Source organism: Neospora caninum, chromosome XII (assembly GCF_000208865.1).
Source record: "Neospora caninum Liverpool complete genome, chromosome XII".
Lineage (NCBI taxonomy): Eukaryota > Apicomplexa > Conoidasida > Eucoccidiorida > Sarcocystidae > Neospora > Neospora caninum.
This window is the reverse complement of record NC_018398.1, coordinates 4,533,302-4,545,709: the sequence shown is the minus strand read 5'-3', so window position 1 is coordinate 4,545,709 and position 12,408 is coordinate 4,533,302. Positions and strand designations below refer to the sequence as shown.

Below are 12,408 nucleotides of genomic sequence, written 5' to 3'. Positions count from 1 at the left end.
GCAAAAGGCTCGGAAACGGAGACTTCAAACTAACGTAAATTGGAGGGTATTTCGCTCCCATATGGTACGGACCTCAATTCCCTACCTATCGCTATAGGTGAAGTATTTATAGAAACAAAAGAGCGTTTGAAGTAGTCTACCATTCAAAACAAAACAGTCGCGACGAAAAGACCCCAGAGAGACACAGAGGCGCGACAGAGCGGACGAAGGCCGCGTGGGGGCGGGGGGGGGGGGGGGTGAAGGCGAAGACAGGGAGGAATGAGGCAAAGAAGACCGCTAAAAGAAGCGCTCAAGTCACAAGAAAAGAAGGAGAAAGGAAAAGACGAACTGAAGAAAAGAGGGGCTTGAAAGGGGGTGGAAGGACTTACTGTCGGTGGTGCTTCCTACAGACCAGGTGAGGGCGAAGAAGAAGATCGAAGTCAACTTTGGGTACAGCGTTTGCAGCGTTTCTTTCGACGGCATTCGATCCTCGGTCGGGCGGAAGGGTGCGAGAAGGCAGTCGAGGAGGCGCATACAAGACGCGCACAAGTTGTTGTCGACGGTGCGGATGGGTTCCTTGCAGTGTTTCCGCACGAACGCGATCGCCGGCTCCATGAAGCTCTCAAAGAGCTGCCAGAGAAGCTGGCGATCGCGAGGCGAGAAAGTGGAGGGAAGCGAGTCAACCCAAGAAACCATCAGAGGGCGCAGCCCGAGAGCCGCAGGCTCCATGTACACCATGCCGCAACGGCTGACTGTCGCCGGCGAGGCACTAGCCAAGTCTTCAACCTGAGAGACGACCGGTGCGTGCAGCCGAAACAGTGAGAGGGAAGGAACCGAGGCAGTCGAAAATAGCAGCAAGGAAGACGCAACGCGAAAGAGCTTTTCAGACGCTGTCTCCATCGATCTCGGCGGTTCGCAACCATCACAGACAGCACATAATGCATGCACAAAAAAATCGGGCAGAAAGACGGCCAAGACGCACTCACACAGACAAAACACAAATGTACCGAGCTGGACACCAACAATGCAACCTTTCTATATGAACACATATGTGCACATGCAGAATCGAATGTCTACGTCCAAACACACAAATAGGTAACTACATGTACACATATATACATGTGTATAATATACACATTTGTATAAATAGACAAACATATACATATATTTATATGTAAATAATTATATATATATATATATATGTATTCAATTAGTTAATCCAAAAGATGCGTGGGAGTGAGGAATTGTGGATTTTTAAGGTGGTAAATGCGATTTTTTCGCGCAGACCTCGAACATCATGGTGACGCGGTTGGTGACGGCGATGATCTCTCCGGAGTTGAGGCAGAGCTTTTTGTTGTCGTCGAGAACAGAGTTCATGCTCTCGATCCAAATAGCGTCGACTGGGCCATCAAACATGATCCAGTGCTTGTCTAGAGAAGTGTCGCGCACGGCCTGGCGAAGAAGTACAGCTGCTACGCCGTCATTCCATTCGTGCGTCGACGCGTTGAACTGGCCGTAGAGTTGCCCCAGAGTCAGCGCCTTCGGATTCAAAGCGTGTATGTGCACCTGCGCGAACCACAGACGCAAGCAGCGATCGGCCAGGCGGCCTGCGTCTGTTTCGCGAACGACTCAGAGACGGGAGAAGAGAAAAGGAGAAACAGCAGGCTGTTTCACACAGTGACGCCGCACACGCAAGTGGCGAGGCAACTAGGCAAAACGCAAGAGAAAGCCGTGCAATGACGCGTACACCTTCCCACGATCCAAATATGTGTCTGTTTCTACCAGTAAACTTCCATCCTTTTATCTGTGTCTTCCCGCGTGCCTCTATGTATATTTCTGTCCGCGACGTTTGACCCCTCTCGGTTCGCAAACCTGTTCCTCTCTACAGGATGTCTCTCTGCCTCGACACCCGGATCGCGAGACAAAGCGCGCTCTCTCTCTCTGGTTTTCTCGGTCGACGGCTTTCTCTCTGTTCTCGATCTTGCGCTTCGTTTCCTGCACGTCCTCGTCAAACAGGCCAGTTGGGACCAGGACGAGCTTACATTTTGGAAGTCCTCAGTGCCTCTGAGAGCCGTCATGGCTCTTGCGAGGAGTCTGTAAGTCGTTGTTTTTCCGCCTCCGGTCGGGCCGACGAGCATGAGGCCGTGGCGAACTTGGACGGTGTCGTAGAGCTGTCCGAGCTTCTCGAGAAAAGAAGGAACCGCTTGCAGATTGCTTTCAGCCGCCAAGTTCCGCAGCGTGTCCAGGAGGCGACTTCGGTCGACTTCGGGCTTCGGCACGCCAGGAAACAAGTCGACGATGATGTTTTCAAAGAGCGGCAAGTCGCAAGTCAAGAATTTCGGGACGTTGACGTCGCGCAACGCGAGAAGGAGAAGTTGTTGTTCATCCATCTCAGGCGCCTTTCTCTTCAGCACGCCAGCGGCGTTGATAACCGAACGCACCGCACGCATGCCGTAGTCGTAGTGATCTTGCGCAGAAAGCTGCTCGGAAGAAAGTTTGAAAGTTGTGACCATCTTCCGAGCCAGTTCTCGGGCTCTCTCAAAGCCAAAGCTGTACAGCATGATTTCGCCAATCATCCCGTAATCAGGAACCTAAAACTCAACATACGGAAAGCAGAGACTGGAAAAACGCTTTGCAGCGCGAGAACTGATACCCTGTACCCAGAGATACACACCGAGCGCGCCGAAGGACCGCGGGAACCCCGACATGTCGTTACAGTCATAAATATCTGTGTATGTGTCTCTCTTTCTATGTTGGTAGATATCAAGCCATCTACAGATAGACAGACACAAGACACGCCCGTCTGAAAACCCGCTCTTTCTCCTCTCCACCTCCGCTTCTGTCTGTGCATGGGTCCGCCTGCCTTACGTCTCACAACTCGAATAACTGGCGCTGAATAACGAATCCGTATTCCAGCTTCCCGATGTACCATACACATACATGCATACAGTGTGCATCGAAATACATGCTTATATATGTACAGGTCGACGCACCTTTTAACATAGGTAAACAGAGTACAAGGAGAGCTACATGCGCAGAGACACCTTTCCAGGCTTTGCCTTTCTTTAGCTTGAATTCTGGGATGTGAACGGCGTTATCCGTTTCGAACGGCAAATTTCGCACTGGTGTCCTACCATCATCGCCATGGGCCGAAAGAGGGCCTTGAGGTTATCTGGAAGTTCCGTGCGACCGGCGTAGCCTGGATTCATCGTGATGAAAACGTTAAAGGTTGGAAAGACGACGATTTCGGACCCTTCGAATTCAATCTCCGTAGTCTCCGTGAAATCGGTCAGCTGCGCCTTCGCGCCAAATAAAACCAAAAGCTGCTGCGCAATGACTGAGAGAACCTGAGGCGCCAACAAAACACCATAAACTAGAAAGGCACAAGCAAATGCATATATATATATATATATATGATCGAGCTACATATGGATATGGATATAGCCTAAAGATGCACACAGGTATGCCTTTCCATAGAAAAACATTCTTTTACACTTGATGATATATACAGGCTTCTGTGTACACATTCATATATAACTTGTGTGGCTCTTTCTCTTTGTTTTTTTGCACGCGTTTGTGTGTCCTTTGGATGTCCATATGTTGGGCCAAAGTACAAGACGTCTCTGTGCATGCACGGATAGCTGCGAGTGCCTCGGGAGCCCGCACCTCGATATTAATACGATTGAACTCATCGAAACAACACCAGGCACCGGAGGAAGCGAGACCTTTGAAGAACTTTCCAACCATGATGTAGTCCATCATATCCGAGCAGTTGAAGACAACACACTGACGCGCCACGGCCTTCGCGAGATCCTTCGTCGTTTCTGTCTTGCCTGTGCCAGCGGGGCCCGCCGGAGCTCCTCCTGTTAGCGCAAAGGAAACACAAGGGTGGAGAACGAGAACGGAGAGAAAGAAAAACAAGGCACAAAGGCGCAGGAATGGATCAAGAACAGGATATCACGCAACGAAACAACGGACGCGAGCAACACAAAAACATATATATATATATATATATATATATATATATATATATATATATGCTTTCATCTACACAGAGGGATGGGCTGGGAAAGCCCACTACTGCACACGTGCAGGGTCAGATATATATACATCTATTTACCTGTAGCGTTACATCTAATCTGCCACAATACATATATATTTATATATGAGGGTTTCACAAGGTAATTTCTTCACTCGTTTTGAGTGCCATGTTTCATGTTTTTTGCCATGTCTTTTGCATATCCACTTCTGTCCTGAGTTTCCCGTTTCTCCCGTTCCCACCTCAAAGAGGAACACTCGCACGTCTCCTCCCTTTATCTGCGGACGGCACAGCCCCAGTCAAGATCTAGACCTCCCCCTTTTTCTCTCTGCTTTCTCTTTTTGCGTCAATTTATGGATGGCTGTAACGGCGAAAGCGACGCCTGATTTTGCCGCGACGCATTTTTCGTTCTCACCTAGGTTGAGTTGTTGCGCACCGAGAAGCGTCATGTAGCACATATCGGTGAGGGGGGTGATGACCAGGCGGAACGTGTTGCCAAGGTACTCGTAGCCGTACGGAAAATCCGTCTGAAGGCACTGAATCCAGCAGTCCTCGTCCCGCCAGTAGTACCTAAGTTGAGCAATCCATTCGAACGAAGAAACGGAATCGACCTTCGTATCCGCCAGCTTCTCGACGACGTCCTTTGCATGCACGTCGATCACAATCAACGCGCCGACGGTGATGCTTTGCATTTTGTCGAGGCGACCCCGAACGAGGGCCACCTAATAAGAAGGCAGAAAGAAAGAGAGCAAAGACATACCAGACAGGGACTGGAACCAAGCACCCAAACACACACACACAGCAAAGTGCTCGGCCATGCTCAGATACTCATCACCTTGACAAGGCGACCGCTTCCTTTTCCTCTGCGCATACCCAGAAATATATATATATATATATATATATATATATATATATAGGTATACACCACAACTCTCGTGCTCGTGCGATAACATCATTGTCTTCCAAATATATATATATATATATATAGATAGATAGATAGATATATTCCACCACCATGGCGGGTCAACACCGGCGGTTGTCCCAGATATATATATATATATATATATATATATAGGTTTTTCGCGTGTGGCGCTCGTCGCAGTTGTCCCTCTTCCACTTTTTCCTTGTCTGTGTCCTTACGAGGTCCATCAGTTGGTCGTTTAGTTTGTCGAGGTATTCGCGAAGGCGGTGCGTTCGTATCGCTTCTTCCACTTCCTCAGTCCAGTGAATTTGACTGCCGTTCAACACAGCCTGTCCTGGGTGTTCCTGAACCCACTGGACCCTGGCGGCGTGTGAATATTCGGTCGTTGCATGCTGCAAGACGCGACGCACGGATTTGCGCATCAGCGTCTCCAGTTCGCCCATCCACGTCTCGACGTTTTTGTCGTAGGTCGAGAGGTGCTCGGTTAGGGCCACCTTCTCCCCTGCGGCGAGCAGCATAGAGACAGACGCGCCCACCGCTTTGTTTTTAAATGCGAGGAGAGCAAAAACGCACAATTGCATGCATGCTGGACGCGTAGGCTGTACTCTTCGGTCTCCCGCCTGACGTTTGCGCTTTGAGGAACTACGCAGATGCACGTTTAGGAACTGGACGAAAACGCGAGGGCAGTTCTTCCCTGCGCGAGTTTGTGAACGCGCAGAAGGAGCGGAGTGCTGGAAGAAGCACGTTCCTTCGAGTTTTTCTTGTGTGGTAGAGTTCGCCCGTAGTGCTCTCTCGCCTCGTCATGTGAAGCGCAGAGTATGTGCCCCAGACTGAGGAATCAACCAAGACGTGGGTTGCCAGGAGACCGTCTCTCGTCGTGACTTGTTTGCAGTGAAACGAAGCATGGTGCCTAGCGCGAGAAACCAAGCGCGCCTCGTTTTCCATCGTCCAGAGGTTCCCGACGCTGTCCGAAACCAACTTGTCCGAGAGAACGGACACCGCGGGTTGTGGCGGCGACGCCTTACACCACACTGGACGTGTTCACCCCACAGCACTGCGCGGCTGCGGAATCGGGAGATAGTTTTGTCCCCAACATCAATTTGGTCCTCGAACTGGGGGATTGCTCCGTCTCGCTTTCTTGAACGAATCACCGCTTGACCTGTCTTCGTCGCGACCGCCGCTCGGTTCCTGGGAGTTCCGCTTTTGAAAGAGTGGAGAGTAGGGACGGATGAGAGAGAGAAAGGGTGCCTTGCGTGTACGTGTGCCTGAGACTTCCGCAGTACCGCACACGTGGTCCCGTTTCCGGTCGCTTCTCGCTTCTCTTACCTTCTGCAGAGAACATAGCAGTAGCATTCATGCCTTCGTCAAAGTCCAACTTGTCCATGTTTTCAAAGACCTTGCACAGAAAAGGCTGCACGCGAGTCGGATCCTGGGTTTCTGACAAAATCTCGAGGAGCTCGTCATTCGACAGGAAGTAGAATCGCGCAAACAGGCTCCGCTTCAGCTCCAGGTAAGACTCCAACCCGTGCGTCACTTTGTCCAGGTTTTTGTTAGACTCTTTCAACTTGTCGAGAAGCCCTGAGGCCGAGCAAGCAGCCAACGCGAGGGGATTGTCGCAGGTGTGACGCATCAGCACGCGCCAGGCGGTGTCGACCGTCTTGAACCTAAAGGAAAGAAAAGAAAGAAGGGACAGAAGAGCAAGCAGAGAGGAGAAGAGGCACAGGACGGGTTCCTGGGGGGAGAAAGGCGGAGAGAGGGGAGGCAAGGAAGAAAGAGACGTTCGCCTGCTTTTGGGGCAAGACAAAAGGCCGGCGAATGCGAGTCGAGAAGGCGCGAAATCACGGAAACAGGAAACGCCCTCAAGCCTGGTCACGGCGAGCATGTTGTGGATGCGTGCCGAGAAAGCTGGAACCTGTCAGAAGCGTCTCATTTACGAGCAATCATTTGGTGCTTTCATGCGCGAGAAGAGACAAAACGGAGCGTTCGGCTGCGGCGCTGCGATCGTGGGGTGTATGTACACCGGGGGGCAGCCGGAAAGTCCTGCGTGTGGCAGAATTGGGGAGAGAGGGAGGATTTAAAACGAGGGAAAACCAAAGTTTACCTTTTTGTTTCTGCGGGCAACTGTTTCATGATGTCCGGCGAATCAAAGATTGGCTGAAGGTACATCCACGACCGCTGGCACTTCAGCCACTCGTCGAGCGTCTCTGATGCCTGCAAGTTCAAGCGCCAGAGGACCGCGCAGCAAAAGACCGAAGCTGGGGACAGACACACTTGCGGGAAGAAGAGGGCCACAGTCGAGGGAAAAAAGAGACAGTCCGTCCCGGGGGGGGGGGGAAGAAGAGACACGGAGGGTAAAAGAAGCCAGGGAGAGAGGAAGGAGAAGTATGCAGAGGAGAGAGAAGAAGGGAGAGGAAGGAGGCAACACACAGGCGGGGGTGTGCCCAAGGAACGTGCTGCCAAGGGCGAAGAAGAACGAGAGAGAACCGAAAAGCATAGATGGCGAGACCTGCCTGAGGAATCAGACGACGTAAAGAAGAAAAGGCAAGACAGATGCCAGGGGCACTAGGGAGGCACACAAATACGACAAACCTTTCTCCTACTCCCTTCAGCACAGACATCCATACGCTGACATATACATATGTATATCTCTCTCTATGTATATGCATATATATATATATATATAGGTCTTTGGATGCAGGGGTGTATTGGCGTGTGTCTCTCTCTCACCACCATGAGCGTTTGCGTCCACTCCTCGATTTCTTGCTCGAACGGCTTTTTGTTTGAAGAAAACTGGAGCGTTTGTGTTGCCATGACGTGGTCGTCTAAGAGAGCGAGAATCTCGTCTGTTCCCTTCAAAATGTACGTGTCGGTGGCTTTGTATTTTTCGTTGATCTTAAAGGCCACACCTTCCCAGTCTTGCTTCATCTTTTTCAGCGACTGACAGCGCAGAGAAGTGAGCGCGGAAAAAAGAAAAACGGCGACAGGAGCTGTGAAGAAACAGCGAGATGGCGAGCCTCCGTGGGACATCCGGCGAAGGCTTCGGCGACACCGGCCTGCCCCGTGCTTTCCAGCTCCAAACACAGTCTCCCACGCTTCGTCCCCGTTTTCAAACGACGCTAAACACGTATACACGCGTGAAAATATGTCCATGGGCTCGGGAATCTAATGATGTCTGGCAGCAGCTTCTGCCACAGATATACATATATATATATATATATACATATATATGATATAAAGGTGTTTACGTAACTATCTATCCATACAAATGCCTATCTATATGTATCTATCTATCTATCTATCCATTACTATGTATGTATCCAGTGCTATGTATGTATGTATGTATGTATGTATGTATGTATGTATGTATGTATATATGTATGTATGTATGTATGTATCTATCTATCTATCTACCTATCTATCCATTGCTATCTATCTATCTATCTATCTATCCACTGCTATCTATCTATCTATCGATCTATCTATCTATCTATCTATCTATCTATCTATCTCATGTATAGGTATTTGAATGCATGTACTTGCGAGCATAAGACATTCTTTGGCTCGGGGTTTGGGGTTTTCAGTTTTTTCTCACGAACAGACCCCCTCATGTTCCAGCCTTTCTGCGCATAAAACGCGTCTGGCATCGGTATACGGAACGTCTTGAGGCGACCCAGGTTCTTCTCGCGAGAACCAACACCGCTCGCGGTTTGCCCCCAGCTTCGCCAGGTGAAAAACTAGGGTCGATTTTCCTGCCGCGAAGAACTCACCTTCTCGATGAGATATTCGCGAGCAGCTAATTCTCCCGTCGCGACGATGAATTCAGAGAAATCCGCGATTTTTAGGTCCAGCAAATGATTCAAACGGAAATCCTCGCACCCTGGACCGATACGAGTCCCGACAGCCTCAGACACCTCGACGCGGAAGGGAGAAAAAGCGAAAAACGCTGAGTCAGACACTAGTTGTTTCCTTCCCATATTTATAAGAATCTATCTGCGACCCTCTCCTTGCACATACAAACAGCCTTATATATTCACATATATATATATATATATATATGCATATATATGCGTATGTGTGTATATCAGAACATGCAAATACGTCCAGAGGTATTCGTGCAGATATGTTTATATATCATATGCATGTGTATATATACACGGATAGGACTGGATGTCTACATATGTATGCGTAGATGTCTATGCGCGCAAGTACACGTGTGTATCTATTTCGGATATTTGAGGCAGCGAAGCGTCTTTGTTTCTTGCCGCCCGCTTGTGTGTTTGAAGAGAAGGGAAGTTTCGCCTACTTTCTCCCAGTGCCTGTCGCGCATGCCTTCGTTTCGGAGCGCTACGATGAGAGGCACCAGAGGCGCAAAATCCTCGAGTTCGTGGAGAACCGATTCTGCTCGGATCAAGACGGTGTCAAGACCTTTCTCTCTTAGCGTTCGAGTCACTTTGTGGATTTGTTTGATGCCTCCGTAAACCTGAAAAGCGGAAGAGGAAGAACGGAACGAGGACCGTGCGATCTAATGGTCCCACAAGCATCCAGATATGTATACGTGCATCTATTCACACACCGGTATATCTACCTTTCCATCGAACCGTCTAGCAATGTATTTATCTGTCTGCCTATGCAGATGTCTACAGCCAAGTCGCAATATCGCCACATGCGCAGATACACACAGGGGCCCATATGTATATATATACCAATACATATATATATATATATATATACCAATACATATATATATATATATATATACCAATACATATATATATATATATACCAATAGATATATATATATATACCAATATATATATATATATATATATATTGATATGAATGGAGGTGTGGAGTAGGTATTTGTGGAGGGACTGACCTGTTTTTCCAAGAGCGCTGCGTCGATGGCTTCGAACGGCCCCTCGTGGCAGTGCAATTTGCTCTCGGCCCAGTCCGAAGCCACAAGCCAGAGCGTCGAGAAGGGGGCGAAATCCTGCAGTGACAAACGCGCGCCAGAAAAGCCTTTTCTTGACCCACTGCGGAACCGCCTCTCCTCGCCGCGTCAGAGAAACCCGCGGTGGCTTCGCGAACCAGTTCCGCGTCGACAGGCCCTCAAACTATCGTCCTCGATCGCCCCTCGCAAAGCTAGGAAAGGAAAGGCTAACACGAACGCGCACGTCGCCCCCACTAACAGTTTCCTCTACCTACAGGCCTACCTTGGCAAGTTGGTGGACGCGGGAATAATCCGTCACAGGTTTCCCAAAGAGCATCTCGCGTGTGTTGTGCAACTTCGCTGCTTGCACACTTGTCTCGATGCGGGCGTTCACGGAAACGACGTTCTCGCGGATCTCGTCCAACCTGGACATGTCCGCGTACTGGGAGAAACTCGAGACGATGCCTTCGAGGTCTTTGACGGTCTCCTCGAATTCCGCCTGAAACGGGCACGCAGATCGTGGAACAAATCCGATTCCGCTCGCCACGTTTTCGTTCTTCTATTTCGCCTGGAGAACCCAAGAAAACCCGCTTTCCTCGGCCACGAACGAAGACGCAGTGCCCACATCTGCGCGGAGAAGGCGATTACAGAGACGTGTCGTTGTGCATGCAGATAACCAGCCAACAAGATGTGCACACAAACCGACACCCGTGCGCTCGCGAAAAAGGAAACTTCCGGCTCTGAAGAAGCACACAGCAAGTGAGTCTCAGCTGGGGCGATCCCTTCTTCAGCCGTTTCAGCAGTGAGGCCAGGAGAGTTGGGAAGGCTCTCTCGTGGATCCCGATGTGTCTTTGTGCGGCAAAGCTTTTTTCTCAAGCATGCGCCTCGACTCAGCCACTCTCGCCGACGCGTCTCAGCGGTCAAGCGAATCGCCCTGGACCGTCTCTGAGAAGGCTGCGACAGGATGCTTCATAAGCTTTTCCTGGGTATTTACGACGAGTTGGACTGCTGGGTTAGATCTAGAATGTCTGGGTTTACCGGATCCACCTTCTCCTGTGGGTGGCTACGCTTCGTTTTACATGTAAATACGGAATTCGAGGATACTATGTACTCGGGAGAAAGTGAATGATATCAACGTCTCTTCTGGGTTTTTGGAAGGGAAACGTTCGGAAGCGAACCTGCTGAGCGAGGAGCTCTTCCAGAAACGCTTGACGATCTTTCTCAAGACTTCTCTCCGTGTCCGCTACCAGCGCCAGAGTCTCAAGAGGAGACCCAAACATTTTCCAGCGAATGTTGTGATCCTCGACATACAACTGGAGGAAGAGAACGCAAAGCCCAGGAGAGCAACAATGCCACAAACGAGGTGACTCTCTGTCGTTTTCTTCCTGGAGCTGCGGGGACCGATCTCTTCATGCGTTGCCAGTTGCACGCAGGCACTCTTACGCAACATATGCACACCTATATTTATATGCCTTATGTAACATGATATGAATATACATGTGCACAGCGAGATGCGAGATTGGTACGTGGATCTGCGTGGGTTGTCGGGGCAAGTTTGTGATGGAGAGCTTCACAGTCACTGCGAGATCGGCATTTTCAGCACGACTCTGTTCCGCTTGGGAGTATCAGAAGTCTGCGTATTCTCCCTGTTGCATGCGGGGTGGAAGGCAGAGAGTAGGCTCTTTTTCCTGCACACGTGTCGCGAAGAACCGGAGTCTGCTGCCGGATCTCTGGGCCTACTTTGTATTTGAAGTCTTCGAGGATGGCGAAAGTGTGGAGATTCGTTTTGATGTCGAAGGCTAGCCTTTCCAGCTTCGCCGGAATGTCGCCAATGAACGCCTTCGTTTCCGTCAACTCTTCGATGTTTCTCGGTCGCTTCTTCAGAGTCGCAAAAAGGCCCCGAAACTGATCGAGTGTATGCGTGCACTGGTCGCGAAACCTTCAAGAGCACTCGGGAACAGGGACAGCCACCGCCAAAGCTTCAGAAGAATCTGTATCCATGTGCACGTGTGTTGGTGCAAGTAGACTTTCATGCGAGACTGTAGAGAGCGTGCTCATGTCCATCACCTTCTCTTAATACACCTATTCATCTACGTATATATATATATATATATATATATATTATATGTAGAGATGGAGTAGGGCGCTTTATATGCATATGCATGTATTTAGGCGTGCAGGTAGGAATGGAGGAATGCGCATGCACGCTCCCCTGCCGACGCGTAGAGATGCCGATGTCGCATTTCCAAGCATGTACGTCAGTTGTTGCGTATAAAGGCGCGGCAGCAGTGTGGAAAAGATATTCATCTGTGCACGCGGATGTGGTGTTGGAGACTTTCCTTTTGTACCACGCACCTCTGGGCAATTACATCGAGGATGAGGTTCCCCACTGCATGCAGTTTTTGCGCGAGGAAGCGCTTTACGTCGCAGCAATTGAGGCAGAAAGCGCCGATGGTGATGCAATCTGGAATCTCTGCCATCAGACCGGCTTCTCTCTGCATGACGACAGCAGGGAGAGACGGGAAGAGCAAGCAGAGG

General features: G+C 49.9%; 1 protein-coding gene across 1 annotated transcript in view; it reads right to left on the bottom strand.

Annotated features, from left to right (window-relative positions):
* NCLIV_065960 (Dynein heavy chain 1, axonemal, related) overlaps positions 1 to 12,408 on the bottom strand; it is a gene marked incomplete at both ends in the record, with an annotated part of 43,654 nt that overhangs the window by 22,163 nt on the left and 9,083 nt on the right. The window contains 17 exons of the mRNA XM_003886147.1: positions 369 to 765; positions 1,267 to 1,545; positions 2,022 to 2,570; positions 3,114 to 3,326; positions 3,646 to 3,842; positions 4,434 to 4,740; positions 5,159 to 5,442; positions 6,267 to 6,604; positions 7,042 to 7,151; positions 7,668 to 7,877; positions 8,708 to 8,851; positions 9,244 to 9,420; positions 9,817 to 9,930; positions 10,154 to 10,369; positions 11,049 to 11,183; positions 11,611 to 11,809; positions 12,226 to 12,365. Coding sequence (XP_003886196.1) covers positions 369 to 765; positions 1,267 to 1,545; positions 2,022 to 2,570; positions 3,114 to 3,326; positions 3,646 to 3,842; positions 4,434 to 4,740; positions 5,159 to 5,442; positions 6,267 to 6,604; positions 7,042 to 7,151; positions 7,668 to 7,877; positions 8,708 to 8,851; positions 9,244 to 9,420; positions 9,817 to 9,930; positions 10,154 to 10,369; positions 11,049 to 11,183; positions 11,611 to 11,809; positions 12,226 to 12,365 — 4,009 coding nt within the window. The remainder of the gene's footprint in view (positions 1 to 368; positions 766 to 1,266; positions 1,546 to 2,021; positions 2,571 to 3,113; positions 3,327 to 3,645; positions 3,843 to 4,433; positions 4,741 to 5,158; positions 5,443 to 6,266; positions 6,605 to 7,041; positions 7,152 to 7,667; positions 7,878 to 8,707; positions 8,852 to 9,243; positions 9,421 to 9,816; positions 9,931 to 10,153; positions 10,370 to 11,048; positions 11,184 to 11,610; positions 11,810 to 12,225; positions 12,366 to 12,408) is intronic.